This window comes from Thermobia domestica, chromosome 13 (assembly GCF_964235325.1).
Source record: "Thermobia domestica chromosome 13, izTheDome1.hap1.1, whole genome shotgun sequence".
NCBI lineage: Eukaryota > Metazoa > Arthropoda > Insecta > Zygentoma > Lepismatidae > Thermobia > Thermobia domestica.
Genome location: NC_137466.1, coordinates 15552886 through 15570684, shown reverse-complemented (window position 1 = coordinate 15570684; position 17799 = coordinate 15552886). Strand labels below are relative to the sequence as shown.

Here is a 17799-nt window from a genome sequence, read left to right as displayed (position 1 = left end):
TTAAAATACTAGGACCTGAGTTGCAAAGAACCCGATGTGCCTACAGAATGTTCTGTTAAATCATAGGAGTGAGTAGGCGTAACGAGAAGATAAAGAAATCACGTGAAAAAATTAACGTATCTTTCGACATGTTATATCTGCATCGTTCTGTCTTTAGAACAACAAGGGCATACGACGCGTTTGTCCATTCTCTCCTGCCTTAGAAAGGAATGAATAACGCAAGAACTTGTAATTCATAGTCCTTATTCCGGTCTAGAGAGCGCTAAACAAAACAAAGGACATTGGTTTAATTAGAATGGCCCTCAGGATTAGAATGAACCACAAATCAATAGCTTGCTCGAAGGTAATTTACCGAGGTGATTTGTGAATTTAAAAATTACCCACTTCTCATTGAATTGACGGTGTAGGGGATGAATGGTCGCATGTAAGATTAGTCTTAAAAGACACTACTAATAGAAATTGGTTGTGGCTTCGTAGAGGTTTCATCAAAACTCCATAACCGAAGTTTTGTGGGATATACATATATTACAGTCCATAGAAGCTATTCTGACTGATTAATGTTTTTCTAGGGGCCCAAGAAATAGGGCTTGATGGAAATTTGGAAGATGCTCCTCCAATAAGTCCTGAAGACGGCGATAATTATTCCCTAATTTTATTGCAGGTAAATTGAGTGTATATCTTGACTGATGTCTTTCACCTCACAATCAGTTTGGAAACAGAAACATGTATAATTGCGAATTACAATTTAGGATATTATAAAAGCAATCTTTCTCTTGTAAAATCGTCTCTCCTCAAACGTGTTTTTTGTCTGACAGTTGAATTGCAAAGAGCCAAGATTAAATGTCCAAATCACTTTTATAACTTCGTATCGTTTTCGATGGCTCAAATCGAACTGACGTCGAAAGTTGGACAACAAGAAACAGCTTGTTAGGCACTGAGAAACAGATACTTGGTTTCTCAACGCATATTACGTGATTGCGTTTTCCTGGCATTTTTCGACTTTGAAATAATAATAATAATAATAATAATAATAATAATAATAATAATAATAATAATAATAATAAACAGCAGAGAATAACTACATTGAGCAAAATCCTTGCGATATTAGATTTAAGGCATCAGCCTGATTCTAGTTCTTATGTACTGTACCTGCCTTACTTACGTCAAAATTGAAAGGGAACAAACGTACATACACTTACAATAAATGAAATAATGAATGACATACAATATAAATTCTTGTTTCATCTTTATCGCCTTGTTATTAAACTCTGGAAATATGTTGTTTTTAACAATATAGCCTATATGAAAATATCTATAGTACAGTGTTATAGTGTTGAGTTAGAAGCAGCAGTCGTTGTTTTGGAAAAGCTGAAATCAATGTTCATGCAGTCAAATTAATACAAAGTAGATATTATCCAGTAACTATTACAGTTTTCAAGCAATGTACCACAAAGTACGTACCGTGTCTTCTATCAACAACAGTAGAAACTATGGCGGTTGTTTTGTTGCTTGTGTCCAATGTCGCCAGTTTCCCTCCATATGATCTACAGAGCGCAGCCGCCTTCTCCCAGTACGTTTCTTGCGAAAACAAAGTATATGGAGTTTCATATATTTGGAATACAAGATCTTGGATTCCCCTGCTTCCTGAAATAAACCAGTAAGTCAAGTATAAATTCTGTTGAACAGAACACTACACTCATATCAAATCAAACCAAAAAATTCAAATGTTCTTCTATAACCCATTGTAGTTAGTTGTGCGTGATCTTATAACTAGTTAGTTAGTCCCTGTGTCTACTTCCTTTCAGCTGATATATTTTTCTTGGAAATTTAAAACAAATCTATTTTTACTGTCCCATCTTAAAACTTTCTAGTATCTAACTTGTCTCCTACTTTTCTTCCTGGCTATATTTCTCAGTGAATTTCCACTTCAGACAACACAAGATTGTAACCCGACAAGTTCTGCTGGGTTTTCCTCATTGTTCTTATTTTTATTTTCTGTCACCCTAGTAGTGCTTTTACTACAAATTTAGAGGTTTCTCATTATAACACGGTATTCAGAAAAGTTGCACTTAACAACAAATATAACGTTAATTTCTTCTTTCAATTCCTTTACTTCTTCCATACAATTTCTTTCAGTTTCATCCATTTTCTCTGCTACAAAAATTTTGGCGGGACGCCTGCGGATTTTATTACTTGCTATTAAAAATTATATATTAATATATTAGCTTAAAGAAAATTATAGCTACATCATTGGTATGGTCCTTCGCATTATATTTTGAAGTAACATCCTTCCTTTTAGTGTTTATATTAGTAGCGCCTCATGACTAAATATAACATGACTCGCGCAGCGGAAAATAAAGTGATACTTTCCTTGGAGTCTTCCAGCCATTTGATTTTGTTATGGATTTCATAACTAACAGGATATTGACATGTATTGAGTTTATGAAAAACATATGTATAATTTCAGATACATTCACTTTAATATATGGTTGAGTTTACGTATACTATTATATCAATATCATTCGAGAGATTGTTCTGCACTCCCTGAATATATGGACCATAAAAATATCCCTATACTTTCATCTATTTTCAGACTGAGAAAATAGGATGCCAAAACACAATTTGCGAAAAAAAACAAACGCTTAAACAGCTCGAAACATTAATGTGTTTGGACGGTATGAGCGAATATACTGTGCAAAGTTAACTTCGAAAATTCTGTTGTGGTGACATATGTTTGAAAAATAAGAAGATGGCGGATGTCATTCTGCAGTTGGTGAAGATGAATTAATGACAGACCATCACGTAAGCGGAAACGAGAGGAGAGTTTGAAGAGTAACTCGGCGTTGTTTATTCGACCATACGACTGCATTTAAAGAAACTATGGACGAATTTCGCAAAATAGATAAATGGATGCTACGCGAATCAAAAATGTTTTAAATTCTAATCTAAGCTAATTCTGTTCTTGAACTACGAAAATGATCCATTTCTTGGCCAGATCCGAACGCTTAGGGAAAGATGAATCTTGTTTTACCAATGGTTAAATCGCATTTCCACTCCTAAAAGTTTTCCAGAGCCGACGTTGTACTCAGAAAAGTTTTTGGTGACCGTGAGATGTTTTGTATCTACCTGACCCAAAAGCTTACTCAATCCACGTAAATCCATCACGTACGAGAATTCATAACATTGACAAAATGCACCAAGAACTGAATCGTCTATTTTGGCCATTAGCAAAACAGGAATACTCTAATCATGTTACACGATATGAATAAATATTGTAATACTAAACGCTGTCCTATCTATAATGCGTGCCCACCGACTTCCACTTTTCAGCATCTGGAGATCCTATTGAACGGACACTTCTTTAACAACCAAGAGAACGGCCAGGATGCCTTCGAAGAATGTATTCGACCAGAATCACTAATTTTTATATGGCTGGGATTCCCATAAACTAAAATATATAAATAATGAATTATTTTATTTCGATTAATTCGTTCGGCTCCAGGAAAGTTCAGGTTGTTTGAGCCTGCGATTGAACTAAAACCCTTTATTAATTTCAGAACCCAATATCTATCCCAATTACCTAACCTTTTCCAGTCTTTTTCGAACTCGAACTTCAACCAAGAAGTACAACGAAAATACTCTTTAAATATAGGCACAAAATGATCAAACATCTCTATACACACAAAATAAATTACTCATGGGCTTTATTTATAGAACACCTTTAAGCTAGAAATTAGTCATATTTCACTTACAATTAGATCTAAAAGCTTCTTGTTTCACCAAGTCGTATAGTAAGAACGACGTGAGATACTAAAAGTTCTATTCGAAATGTCGGAAAATTCATTCTTTACTACTCAAATTGTTAATCCTTATTAGATAATTTAGTCTGAGACAACTATTTCGTGACCCACCAAAAATGGCTTCAAGACTCACCAGTGGGTCGCGGCCCATACGTTGAGATTTGCTGCAATATATATATAGCTAATATTGCATGCATTATTTTATTATTATTATTGCATTATTGCATGTATTATATATTAATATGTATTATTTTCAAATGAAAGTATTACAAGACTACACCCAATGGAAAGTAATATGTGTCTGTCAACGAGCCCGTAAATCAACTTTAGAATGTATACACACTTGCCTTCCACTCATATAATATAATTTCACTGACACGTACGTAACTAATTGAACCAACGTTTTGAACATTCTCTCAGGAATGTTGACATATAGGTAGGCCTATACTGTATGTGTGCGAGGAGTATTAAATTCGAAGCGTTCTATAAGTAGGCCCAAAATTCACTTAAGAAGTCATTTTAATTTAATTAGGAAGTATTTTCGAATTAAGAGTAAATAATTTAAAAGTACTTTTGAAGTAATTACACAGATTTGTAATTAAAAATTGTAATTCTTTTGTCGATTCATACAATATACAGTATAGTGTTATGTATGGATTAGCATTTCTCTTAAATGGCCTCCACGGCTTTGCAGACACATATGCACTCTTTTGTTGAAACTTTTCATGAGCATTTTGCATAAATGTGGCTGAATTTCGTTGATACAACACTCAATTTTCTTCTTTAAGACGTGGGTGGCCGTGGGCTTGTTGGCATAAGCCTTCGACTTCAAAAAGCCCCAAAGAAAAACCTCCAACAATGTTAAATCGCATTATTTGTGTGGCCAATCAAGATTAAAATGAGGGTAATCTCAAAAGATTATTTTGTTCGAAATATCAACATGTACTTGTTGTTCCAAAATCCATTCAACGAACTGTCTTCGCTGTACGTGGTCAGTAGAGTTCATTTCTTGAGTCAATTGAACTTTGTAAGCATGAAGATGCAGATCTTTTGAGAGAATATGTTATAGAAAGCTTCTTGAAATGTCTAATTCTTGATCACGGTGCCGAACTGATTTTCTTGGGTTCTAGGGCAGTGCTATTCAACCTTTTCTTCCCGCTTACCCCTAGACACAGTTCGCCATCCAATTGTGTACCCCTGAAGCTGTTTAAAAGAAATTAAATCGAAATGAACTTACTATACTTAATACATATGTTCTGAGGATTAAAAAGGAAACTAGAGACCCGACAAAAGGACAATTAGTGGGTCAGTCTATTTACAGGGGAGATAAAGTGTACATCCAAAAGAACTAAAATGGGAAATTTCAAGACATATGATAGATATCCAGATCTACTGAGGAGGATCGTCCCGTCATTTTTCCTAATAATACGTACACTGAGAACAATGTTAAAAATTCCAAAACTAAAAGTAACTTTAGAATTAACCTAGTAATGAGATGACTGATTTTGTTTCCGGGACGCCAACTCATCAATTCTTGGTCGAATCTTCGAGACTGCGAGAATCAGAACTAATTCTGTATTCAAGCAATTTCTGTGCTTCATTATTATTAATGTTAATGCAGAGAAATCCTGTTCACACAAATACGTTGATGGTAATGGAAGAATTTGTGAAGTAGCACTGTCACTAATTTCATTATACTGTTTTCGAGCATAAATACAAAAGTCACAAATTGCCAAGTTATCGAATTTCATTTGCAGCGAACTGTCAACAGACATTTCCAACAGATCCCCAGAAGCAGCATTACGTACCCCGAAAAACACCTTCGCGTACCACCAGGGGTATCCGTACCCCCGGTTGAATAGCACTGCTCTAGGCAATACTCTTCTCGAACTTTTTCCATGTTGAAATGAAATCTTCGAGTTTTACGTCCCACGGTTATGCCGGTTAGGCTAAAGGAGACGGTGATGATGAGTGATGAATGAAATGGTGGAATGAAGAAAGTGAAGGAAACGGGAGAATCCCGAGAAAACTCACGCACACGGTGTTTGTCCACCACAATGTACATTTGGCGAGGGCTAGGATCGAACCCGGGACCCCAAGCACCAGAGGTGAACGCTCTACCACTTTTTTTTATTTTCTTTATTGAGAATCAACAAACAAAATACATGAACATATTAAGAATTTTTTTTGAAAAAGAAATATATATATATATATATATATATATATATATATATATATATATATATATATATATATATAATATAATATAATATAATCAATACATTTTTTAAAAAAAGTATATGGTAAAATTAAACAAAACAAAACAAAAAAAACAAAAATAACATAATGAACAAAAACAATGTACATGTACAGAGATGTCTGCACGGGGCAGACAAGTTACATTATCAGTAGTAGTTTTACCAGGAGTTATTCCTACATTATCAGGAGCTGATGTGACAAAGGTGTATTACAGTTTTCATCTTTCTTTTTTTTAATATTACGTTTTCTTTGTTTTATTTTTGCTTCATCTGTGTTTTATTTTATGCGTGGACAAAAACTCTGTAAGAACAGTTAAATAGTTAGCAAAAAGTTTTGTTTTTCGTGCAGGTGAGAGAAGGCTGGTTTGATATTTCAAATATTGGTTGTATAATTCTATATGATACGGCCTATTAGTATGCACAAGAAACATAATTGTCTGTATAGTAATCCAGATAATAGCATTATTTTTAAATGTCGGAAAATAATTTAAATCAGGCCACAAGATAAGTTTTGTTACAGTAAAGCTATGAGGGGAAAGACGACAAATTTTACTAATTAAAATACAAAAATACGTCCAGATGATTGGTACGTTGGAACAGGCATGAAACTTATGTTCTAGTGTATCGAGATTGTTGCAGTATGGGCATATATTACTATTTACAATACCTATATTGTGAAGTTTTTCCAATGTTTCGTATACATTATTGACTACGAAATACCAGGTTGTACGTTGGTTGTGGGTGAGAAATGAAGCGTTGATGTTTTTCCACATAGTATTCCAATTTTTGTGTGGGTGCTTTAACACGACATTAGGTATACTAGGAACCCACAAGCGAACATAGCGCCAGTAAAGGTTGTTGACCGAACCAGTTTCAATGGGATCTTTTGCTAGCAAGGCATATATAATATCAAGTATGACATCACGTAAATGAGGAAATTTGTAGCTCCAAGGAAACACGTGTACTGGCGCCTGAAGGTCTAAACAGTGGAAGCAGACATTGATAATAGCAGCCGTAATCGAAGTCTCGTGTTCACAGACAAGCTTACAACTTCTGTGCATAAGAAGGGCACGTGCCTGTGCTTCTATGTGCAAAAAGCCTATGCCTCCTTCACGTGAGGGGAGGTAGAGTTGATTCTTAGCCACGCGTAAGATTTTGGAATGCCATAAGAAAAACAAAGCTTGACTGGTTAACTGGTTAGATATTTTAACTGGCATTGGTAAAACCTGTGCAATGTGGCTGAAAATACTAAAAACAGATGTTTTGAGAAATAAGTTTCTACTAAAAATGTTCATGTTTCGCTGTCTATGAATAATAAGACGACTTCGTATTTTATTTGCTGTAAGATGATATGACTGTTCTACGGTTTGTTTGATATTATTGTACCACCATACATACACCAAGTATTTTGACACTTTGAACCGTATCATAGTAGTTGCTATATGGAGCATTGTATTCTGGATGAATACATAATATTTTTGTTTTTCTGTGATTGAGTTGCGCTCCAGAAGCCTGTTGATACAATGTTAATAAACGTTGTAGGCAAGTCATGTCGGCCGGATTTTGTAAACAATAGTGGGAATCATCTATGTAACTTTGTACAGTCAGTTTGGTATTGTAGACAGAGACACCAGGGAGTAAACGTTCAGTCGCGTACATAAGTGGTGCAAGGGACAAACTGAATAATAAACTTGACATTGGGTCACCTTGCAAAATACCATTATTAATGTTTATTGGGTTACTTAAGCCACCATTAACTTTAATTTTTGACAATCTATTCGTATAAATTCCTCGTACAAGAGAAATAAAGGAGGACCCAAAACCATATTTCTCAAGGACTTTGAATAAGTAGTCATGGTTAATCCTATCAAAAGCTTGAGAATAATCCGTGGCTAAAACAGCAACGGGTGAAGGAGCAGTGGGTTCGTGGTAGGAAATGAAATCTCTAAGATTTGATAAAGCCTTATAGATCGGGTTCTTTTGGCCGATTCCATATTGATGTGAACTTAGCAGTTTGTCACTAAACACTTTTATTCGTGCAGTAAGACAGCGTGTTAAATTTTTTAAATCCGTACACAGAAGGGAAATAGGTCTTAAATCATGAACACTGTAAGTGCGAGAATGTTTAGGTACTAAAACTGTAACACCTGTGCGGAGAGATTCACCTAGGACAAGAGTCTGCCTATATTCATTGAAAAGCTTTGTAAGAAAGGGTGCTAATATATCGATAAAAGTTATATAGAATTCTAGAGGTAGGGAATCAATCCCCGTAGATTTTCCTCGACGGCCGGAAGCAATGGCTGATTTAACCTCGTCGACTGTAAATGGACTAGATAGATATTCTTGATCCTGTTCCTGCAAGACTGTAGGAAGATAGTTGAGAATTTCAGGACTGTCACAGAAGGAAGTAGGCTTGGCATATAGCTGTTTATAATGATTTGTGACACAATGTATTACTTCCTCACCGACATACACGTGACCTGTGGCATCTTTAAGCTGAGATATAAATTTCTGCTTTCCGCGCATGAGTTCTTTGCTGATTTGTACAATTCCGGGAGTTTCTAAGTCGTCATATTGATGTATTTTACTGCGAGTCGTGAAACCTTGGATGCGGCGTTTGTGCATGGCTAATAAGTGGGCTTTGATTTCTTGAATTTGAGGTCGAAAATTGCTACCTTGAAGTTGTTCTTTCATGTAGTCTCTTAAGAGATTGGTGTAATATTGATACTGAGTACAATATGAAGCATTCCAATCCCGACAATATTGTTGGGTAACCACACGAAACTTCGGTTTGACTCTCTCTTCCCAGAAATGCATAAGGGATCCTTTGTAATATTGATGACGGTGTAAAAGGGCTGCCCATTCTTCGTGAATAAGATGGATGTAGTCAGGCTCCTGGAGGATGGATGTATTAAAATACCACAAACCACTTCGTTTTAAAAATTTTGAGTCGGGTAGATCGATGGTCATTGTAACTGTCAGGTGGTCACTAAAGCAGATGGGGTAATTTGTACATCTCGAACCCCTTGAAGAAGAGATTTACTGATATAGAATCTGTCCAATCGAGAGGAAGACGGTCCAGACGTGAAGAATGTATGTCCTGGTTCATTAGGATGAAAATGGCGCCACACATCCACTAAGTCATAGGTTGTTATAAGTTGACGTAGAGCAGACGAATCACTGAAATGAGGATAAGCATCGAGGGGAGAAAGGGTGCAATTATAATCCCCGGCAAGAATGCATGGGGAGCGACCATTATACAAAGCCGGTGGGAGTTCAGTAGCAAAGAAATTATTTCGTTCTCGTTTATACGAAGATCCAGATTTAGCATAGACACTGCACAAACGAATATTTTGTAAATCTCCGGTGGTAATACGTTCACTGGGATGTTGTAAAGGTGCCAAGAAATTGAGATCGCTGCGATAAATAATGGCGGTTCCTGAAACTGTTTCACTAACACTGGTAACATGAGAATGATTGGGTAGGTAATGGAATTCCGTGACTGCGACTTCCTGAGCGAATAAAACATCGATTTCTTCTTGATGAATAAAATCACTCAGGGCATGTTGTTTAACTAGAGAAGTTAACTTATTGAGATTAACAGTCGCTAAACGGAACGTAAACATAAAAACGAGGAGAGATCAGTAATATATGCAAGCGCAACACCACATGAGAAATAGGATGTAATATTACTGCGAAAAGAATAAAGAAAAATAAAACAATATAGTATTATGATGCCACTACAATTTTAGGGACCCCCTCCTTCGGAATTAACCACTGATTTCAACTTTTTTGTTAAAACTCGCGTTTGGCGTGCATGATTGAGAGGAAGATCGTGTGGGACGTAAGTCCTTACCACACACACTACTGAGTACTTTTTGCTTACTGAGTTTATCACTATGAATCATTTCTGTATCTGAGTCACTTGTGGAGTCACTACCGCGAGAGCGTGATTGTAAGTTTAGAGTTAATTCTGGTGGAACAGCTAAAGGTACAGTCTGAGAGACGGGACAAGTTTCTTCGACTAAACCAGAATCACTTACCGTAGAAACTGATGTTAGACTGTTGAAACAGCTGGTGCGGTGCTGGGTGTTATGGGTGCTGGAATAATTTTAGTATCCTGAGTTTCTTCCACTTCCATGGTATTAGAAGGTGCAGCTTCTGCAGGAGCCGATTCGGAGTGAATGTCGGGATCTGTTAGCTTGTTGTCTGCGTTATTCGGTGGATTTGAAGAAGTTGATTCCAGAACATTCTTTTGAAACACGGGAAAAACACTGTAACTACCGGTGTCAGGAGCTGATGGATCCACTGGTAAATTATGAGGTACTCGCACAATGGGAGAAATGGAACTGGTTGATGAAGATGGCACAGTAAGACGTGAATTCCTCTTCTTGGAACACCCCTGAACAAAATGGTCGGGGGAGTTGCAGATGGCGCAAGTTTGAATTTGACCAGGAAAGCTGGTAAACAAACGTAAACCACAGACCGTGATAAACGAAGGAATGTTTCGTTTAATAGTCATTTTAACAGGCTTACGACCCGTTCTGATAGCATAGACATGTTCCTTTGAATATTGTTCGTCGACAATACTAGTGACATCGCCATATTGGGAGAGCACACGGGATAATTGCATGTCACTAAGTTCCATGGGGCATAAGGACACCTTGACTATTACCACAGAATTATCCGCCAAATCAATAGGCAACACATGGTCCCCATTATTATCTGAGTAGGTCACTACTCCATTAGTATTAGCTAGGATTTGTTCACATAACACTTTGTTAATTAATTTCAGATATAAATTCTTACGTATAAAGTCCATTTCAATGGACAACACCTGATCAACAGTTAACTTAAATACCTTACGTATCCATTCATGAACGGCAATAGACGTGGGCTTTTGACTCACCGTGACAAAGTTGATGCGCAATGTATTTGCTCGTATGCAACTCATGGCACTAATTCGACGATAAACGTCACCAAACTATGAACAATAATAAATATGCACTAAAAATGCTTATAAAGTTATAACTTCAAACTGAAAGTAAGTCACACTGAAACTTTAACTTCGCATAAAAAGGTATCGATGTAAAGAAACACGCGCAACTGGAGCGACGGCAGAGACGATGTTACTCGCCTCGTTGCGAGCGCTGAACTGACCACTGAGCCACCGCGGCCCCATTGTATTGACGGACTTGTTGAAGGGTGGCTAAAGTATTTAAGATCACAAATTGATCCAGTCTCCCTGATTTGTTTAATTAATCTCTTCACAGGTGATGTTAAATCACGATTCCGACCATATTTTGTATGAAAATTGTGTATTTTAGCTGCCAAACCTTCATTAATTTTAAAATACTGCTTAACAATCAAAACGCGTAACAATCACGCTGTTTTTCCCCTTTGGAATACCTTACCGGACAAATGGCGCAAAATTCAAATTTTGCGTGAATTTTGTGACACCCATCATATTTAAGGGAATCAGATGTACACTTCTATTCGTTCACAAAACACATAATAGGCTACAATGATTACTATGGCTAATATGAAACAGATGTTCGGCAATGTAAGAACAAGGAAGCTGGTCTTGGGAATGGAGAATCGAGCACTAAGTTAAAGAACACCATTCGGAACTGTGGCAATATGACTCCATGTGGAGTTGTCAAATGATTGTCAATTGTTTGGAATACATGTACACACTTATTAACAATTAACATTTCATTCTAATGCCTCTCCAACTATTTTACACTGGCTAACTCTCTGATAGCTCTTCATTTTCCGGGTATGTGCTAACTTCCAACTCCCACACTCAGATCTACCCCCAACAGAGTGAGTTTCACTTCACATTGTGAAACTCAGGTACGCTTCCAAACTATGCGATTTCTTTTGACAGCGATCGTCATCAAAAAGGCAACACCAAGAAAGAGACAAGATAGCAGAGCCAAAGTCAGCAGGCTACTTCCTAATGCTACAGGTAGCAAATGATAAAACATACTGTTCTGTGCGACGTGTGGTAAAGACAAGCAAGGTTCGCAGGTGAGAGAAGGTTGTGCAACATCGACCAGATGTATTCGAGCGAAGAGAGAACGGATAAACACTCCGACCCTGAGACCAGAAGAATATTGTGCCCAGCCTGGAAGTGTAGGACAGTACGTACAGCGTGAAGGCGTGCATTATCCTGCTGGAAATCAGTCCCTGACAAGACCTGCACTAAAAGGGCCACAATCGGGTCCAACACCTTGTCAATGTGCTATTAGCTAGTCAAAAGTCTCTTAATGTGTAGGAGAATAATAATAATAATAATAATAATAATAATAATAATAATAATAATAAGCTAAAATAGTTTTTAGTTTTCCAGAAGAAAACCAAAATTTTCCTTTCTTTCAGACCTCAAAAACACTAGCAGCAACACTTTTTTTTGGCTTTGTACATTGTAGCTGGCCCCCCTCAAAAACGACGGGTTCCCCCTACACAAACCTGCTGGCTACACCCCTGTCCTCTGTTAACTCTCTATTCAGACCGGAAGTGAATCAGATTAGTCATTTTCAGTTTCAACTTTATTGCCATATAACATAAATGGTAAAAGGTACCGATAAGTTTTTGTTTTTAACGATTCAGCGTCTCAAGGCAACGTTTCATGATTTTTTTCAAACACTGTACTAAAACCAAAAGTAATTGAAATTTACTTCTACTTGGGTTTCAATATTGAATTTTGTAGATCAAAAAATGTTAAGAGATATTGAGATGGTGTTTTTTGCAGTTGATTCAACGTCCCAAAATTAGGTTCTGTCCCCACTGAACCTTTTCTGAAACCGGCAGTGCTTAAAATAAACAGTTTCCGGTTTCAACATTTACCACCAAAAGAACAAAATTGTATTAGATAGCGCCTAGCGGTTTTCTGCGAACGATTCAATTTCAAGAGAGCATATCATCACAACTCGAAATACTCAACCTAAACTAGAATGGTTTAAATTTACTACTACTTCCAGTTTCAACATTGATTCCCTAGAGCAAAACGATAATACATATCGAGATGGGCTTTTATGCAATTGATTCAGCTACCCATAATAAGCTCTAACTTTTCCATTAATCTTCTATTCAAACAGGAAGTAGTTCAAATTAACTATTTCTTGTTTCAACATTTATCGCCATTGAACCAGGAGCGTCATTTCAGACTTCGCTTGGGGGGGGGGGGGAGCAAGAGCACCACCACATAAGACTTTCATGTTTTGTACCAGTATATTAGTATACAATTAAAGTATATATGTTCCTCAAAACTCTTGGGGCGGGGGCAATTGCTCCCTCCTGCCACCCCTAAATAACTCCCCTACATTGAACAAAATTAGTATTAGCGTAGATCAAGAATGGTAAAAGAGAGATTAAGATATTTTCTTTTTCTTTTCTTTTCTTTTCTTTTTTCAATTGATTCAGCTTTTCAAGGATAAGTTCTATCTCCTCCTTTAACCAGTTATTCAAACCGAAAGTGTTTCTCATTAATGATTTCCGGTTTTAACCTTTGTCGCATAGAACAAAAACAGTAAAGCAAAACGGAAATGGGTTTCTGATATGGCTTTCTAATGGAGCATATGGCCAGTGTCCGAGTAACAGATTTTACTTGTATTTTTAATCTTACGAATCTATTGCAACCAGTATAAGATTAACTACTTCAAATTTGAGTGTTGAGTCCACATAATTTTAAACTCTATCATAGTTTTACACTGATAAACGAAACTCACTTGAAATTGAGGAATTTGATGTAGTAAGAGAGTTTACGCTTTTTCTTTTTCTTTTTTTCTTTCTTTTTTCTTTTTTTTGCATCAAACGCATTTGTCGCTTTTGCCATGCTTGATAGTCTCCTGGTAGCATTTCAATTGAGTATCGGAAAAAAAACCCTGCATATTACATTGTTTTATGTAAAAAAAAAAAACAACTAAAATTTTCAACAGCGTTTTTCTCCAACTGCAAGTTTCAGACTTAAGCCCTTATTGAACAACTCCTTGTAAAAACGTTTAATTAACAACTGTGGGTAGATGTTTATGATTTCTTTTAAAGATATTTCTTATTAACATAATTGTATCAGTAGTAGTAGTAGAAAATGGATCGATCTGGAACAGTATTGGCCAACATAGAACAACTCAGGAGCACCTGGGGAAATTGAGCACCTTACACCGTGAACCCACGGTCTTTTACGACCTCCATTTTAGGGGTGAATTAGTTCCCTTTTATGAGCACTTTTCTGGGGGTATACTCGTTCCCTTTTATGAGCATATTTTTAGGGGTGAACTCGTTCCCTTTTATGAGCATATTTTCCAACCCCTATTTTAACATAGCAGATAACACATAAGATTACGAACACATATAAGAGCAAAGAACACATAGCAGATAATGCATAAATCAAGGGTGTATTCGTTCTCTTTTATGATCACTTTTTCAACCCCTATTTGAACATAGCAGACAATACATAAGACTACGTAAAATAGCAGGGGTATACTCGTTCCCTTTTATGAGCACTTTTTTCAACCCCTATTTTAACATAGCAGATAACACATAAGATTACGAACACATATAAGAGCATAAGACAACGTAACATAGCAGGGACGTGCTCGTTCTCTTTTATGAGCACTTTTTCAACCACTATTTTAACATAACAGAAATGACATATGAATACGTAACATAGCAGAGCTAATAAAAGACTATGGCTTATTTTTCAACCCTTATAAGACTATGTACCATAGCAGGGGTGTACTCATTCCAACCCTTATTTTAACATAACAGAAATAGCAGACAATGAGCAAAGATTACAATCGAACACCAACGGTCTACAGATAGTCATTTTAGAGGGTGTATTCATTCATTCTCTTTGATGGCCATTTTTTCCACCCCTAATTGAAATTACACAGCAGAGCAGATAATACATAAGATTCGTTTCCTTTTATGAACACTTTTAGGGGTGTTTTCGTTCTCTTTTATGATTACTTTTTCAACCCCTATTTGAACATTTTAACATAGCAGAAATGACACAAGCATGTCCTCAAACTACTAACCATCGTGAACAAAGGTCAAACTCAAAAACGAAACAACATATCGAGGTGCTGTTTCCACATTTAGCAATTGGTCATCAGCTAGTACATGTTAAAAAAGTACTTGACCATCGAGGTCAAAGGTCAAAACTCCGAAACAGATCCACATATTGAGATGGTTTTATCACATTTAGTAATTGGCTATCAACTACTACAAGTTCCAAAAATAGTGGCCATCGAGGTCAAAGGTCAACATACATAAAACTAAGTAACTCTTAAATGGATCGACATACTGAGGTGCTGTTTCCACTGGTCATCAACTACTACAAGTTCCAAAAATAGTGGCCATCGAGGTCAAAGGTCAAAATACTTAAAACCAAATAACTCTTAAATGGATCAACATACTGAGGTGCTGTTTCCACATTTAGCAAGAGGTCATCAACTACTACATGCCTCAGAATTAGTGGCCATCAAGGTCAAACGTCAAAATACTTAAAACCTAATAACTCGAAAACGGAGCCAAATATTGAGGTGCTGTTTTCACATTTAGTAATTGGTCATCAACTACTACAAGTTCCAAAAATAATAACCATCGAGGTCAAAGGTCAAAATATTTAAAACCTAATAACTCGAAAATGGATTCATATATTGAGGTGCTGTTTCCAAATCTAGTAATTGGTCATCAACTACTACAAGTTCAAAAATAATGACCATCGAGGTCAAAGGTCAAAATACTTAAAACCCAATAACTCGAAAACGGAGTCACATATTGAGGTGGTGTTTCCACACTTAATAATTGCTCATCAACTACTACAAGTTCCAAAAATAATTACCATCGAGGTCAAAGGTCAAAATACTTAAAACCTAATAACTCGAAAACAAAGCACCGTATTGAGGTGCTGTTTCCAAATCTAGTAATATGTCATCAACTACTACAAGTTTAAAAAATAATGGTCATCGAGGTCAAAGGTCCATCTCGTAAACGAAACCACATATTGAGATAACGTTTACTCATTTAGTAAATTTGTGTGTTCTATTCAGTTTTGTACAAAGCAGAAAAAAGTGAAGGAATAAATTTGAGTTGCTTATTTACTTTTGTATTAATGAGAAAGAAATCAATAAAACACAATTATAACTAGCGCAGAATTTCTGTAACGCAAAAATTAATTTGGATGGAGTATTTATTTTTCGACTAACAAGAAAGAAAGCAAAGATATGCCATATTAACTAGCTGAGAATTTTATATCATCTTGTACTATTTAAACAAACGAAGAGATAAATTTAAGTGATCTATTCCATTTTGTACCAAGGAGAAATGCCCTTTTAACAAGCTCAGAATTTATAAAAAAAGCGAAGAAGGTCCATTTTATCTATTTAAATAAACGAAGGGATAAATTTAAGTGATCTATTCCATTTTGTACCAAGGAGAAATGCCATTTTTATCTAGCTCAGAATTTCTACTGCACGTTGTATTATTTAAACAAAACGAAGGGCTAAATTTGAGAAAGCGAACATGGATCATTTTACTCAAATTTGGATGGAGTATTTAGCTTTTATGAACCAGAAAAAAGTGAGGAAGGTACATTTTTACTAGTTCAATATTTCTGTACATTTTGTACTACCCAAATAAACGAAAGAATAAATTTGGATAATCTATTTTTATTTTTGTACTAATCAGAAGAAAATCAAAGAAGGGTCATTTTAACTAGCCAAGCAGAAAAACGAAAGAATTAACACTTTGTACTAGTTAAGTTATCAAAGGTATAAATTTGTACTGATCAGAAAAGAAGAAGGTTCAGCATTCTATACTTTTTGTGTCATTTATTGGAGTGTCCTATTTCCTTTTGTATTAACGAGAACCATTTTTAACAGGCTTAGAATTTTATACCGTTTTGTAAAATTTGTTCCAAACCGTAAAAAGCAAGGAAATACCATTTTTAAGCTAACCAGAAAAAGCGAAGAAATGCCTTTTTAACTATCTCAGAATTTCTTGACCATGTTGTACTATTTAAAGAAGCGAAGGGATAATTCAATTTTTTACCAACGAGAAATGCCATTTTAACTTGGCTCATAATTTGAGTGGTGTATTTATTTTTGTACCAAGCAGAAAAAGTAAACAAAGGTATAAATTTGTACTGACCGGAAAAGCGAAGACATTTAAAAAACAATAAAATTATTGGAGGTGTTCTATTTCCTTTTGTACCAACGAGAACCATTTTCAACTGGCTTAGAATTTGATATCTTTTCGTAATATTTGTACTATACAAAAAGCAAGGAAATACCATTTTAAATAGCTCAGAATTTCTTGACCATGTTGCACTATTTAAAGAAGCGAAGGGATAAATTCAATTTTTCATCAACGAGAAATGCCAGTTTAAATAACTCAGCATTTTATACCATTTTGATTTTTTTAATAAACAAAGGAATATACTTGTACTAACCAGAAAAAAGCAAAAAAAGAACTTTTGTACCACTCCAATTAACGAAATAATAAATTTAGGCGTTCTACGTTTTATACCCACGAGAAAAAATTAACATCCATTTTATTTAAATAAACAAAAGAATAAATTTGTACTAACTAGAAAAAGCGAAAAAGGATCATTTTAGCTGACTCAGAAGTTGTATACCATTTTGTACTAATTACGAAAGGATAACTTTTGAATGAGCATTTTAACTAACTCAGAATTTTATAACATTTTATAATATTCAAATAAACGAAGAAAT

At 35.7% G+C, this 17799-nt stretch overlaps 1 protein-coding gene across 1 annotated transcript in view; it reads right to left on the bottom strand.

Annotated features, from left to right (window-relative positions):
* LOC145668024 (C-type mannose receptor 2-like) overlaps positions 1-17799 on the bottom strand; it is a 102915-nt gene that overhangs the window by 66861 nt on the left and 18255 nt on the right. The window contains exon 2 of the mRNA XM_081735489.1: positions 1462-1644. Coding sequence (XP_081591615.1) covers positions 1462-1644 — 183 coding nt within the window. The remainder of the gene's footprint in view (positions 1-1461; positions 1645-17799) is intronic.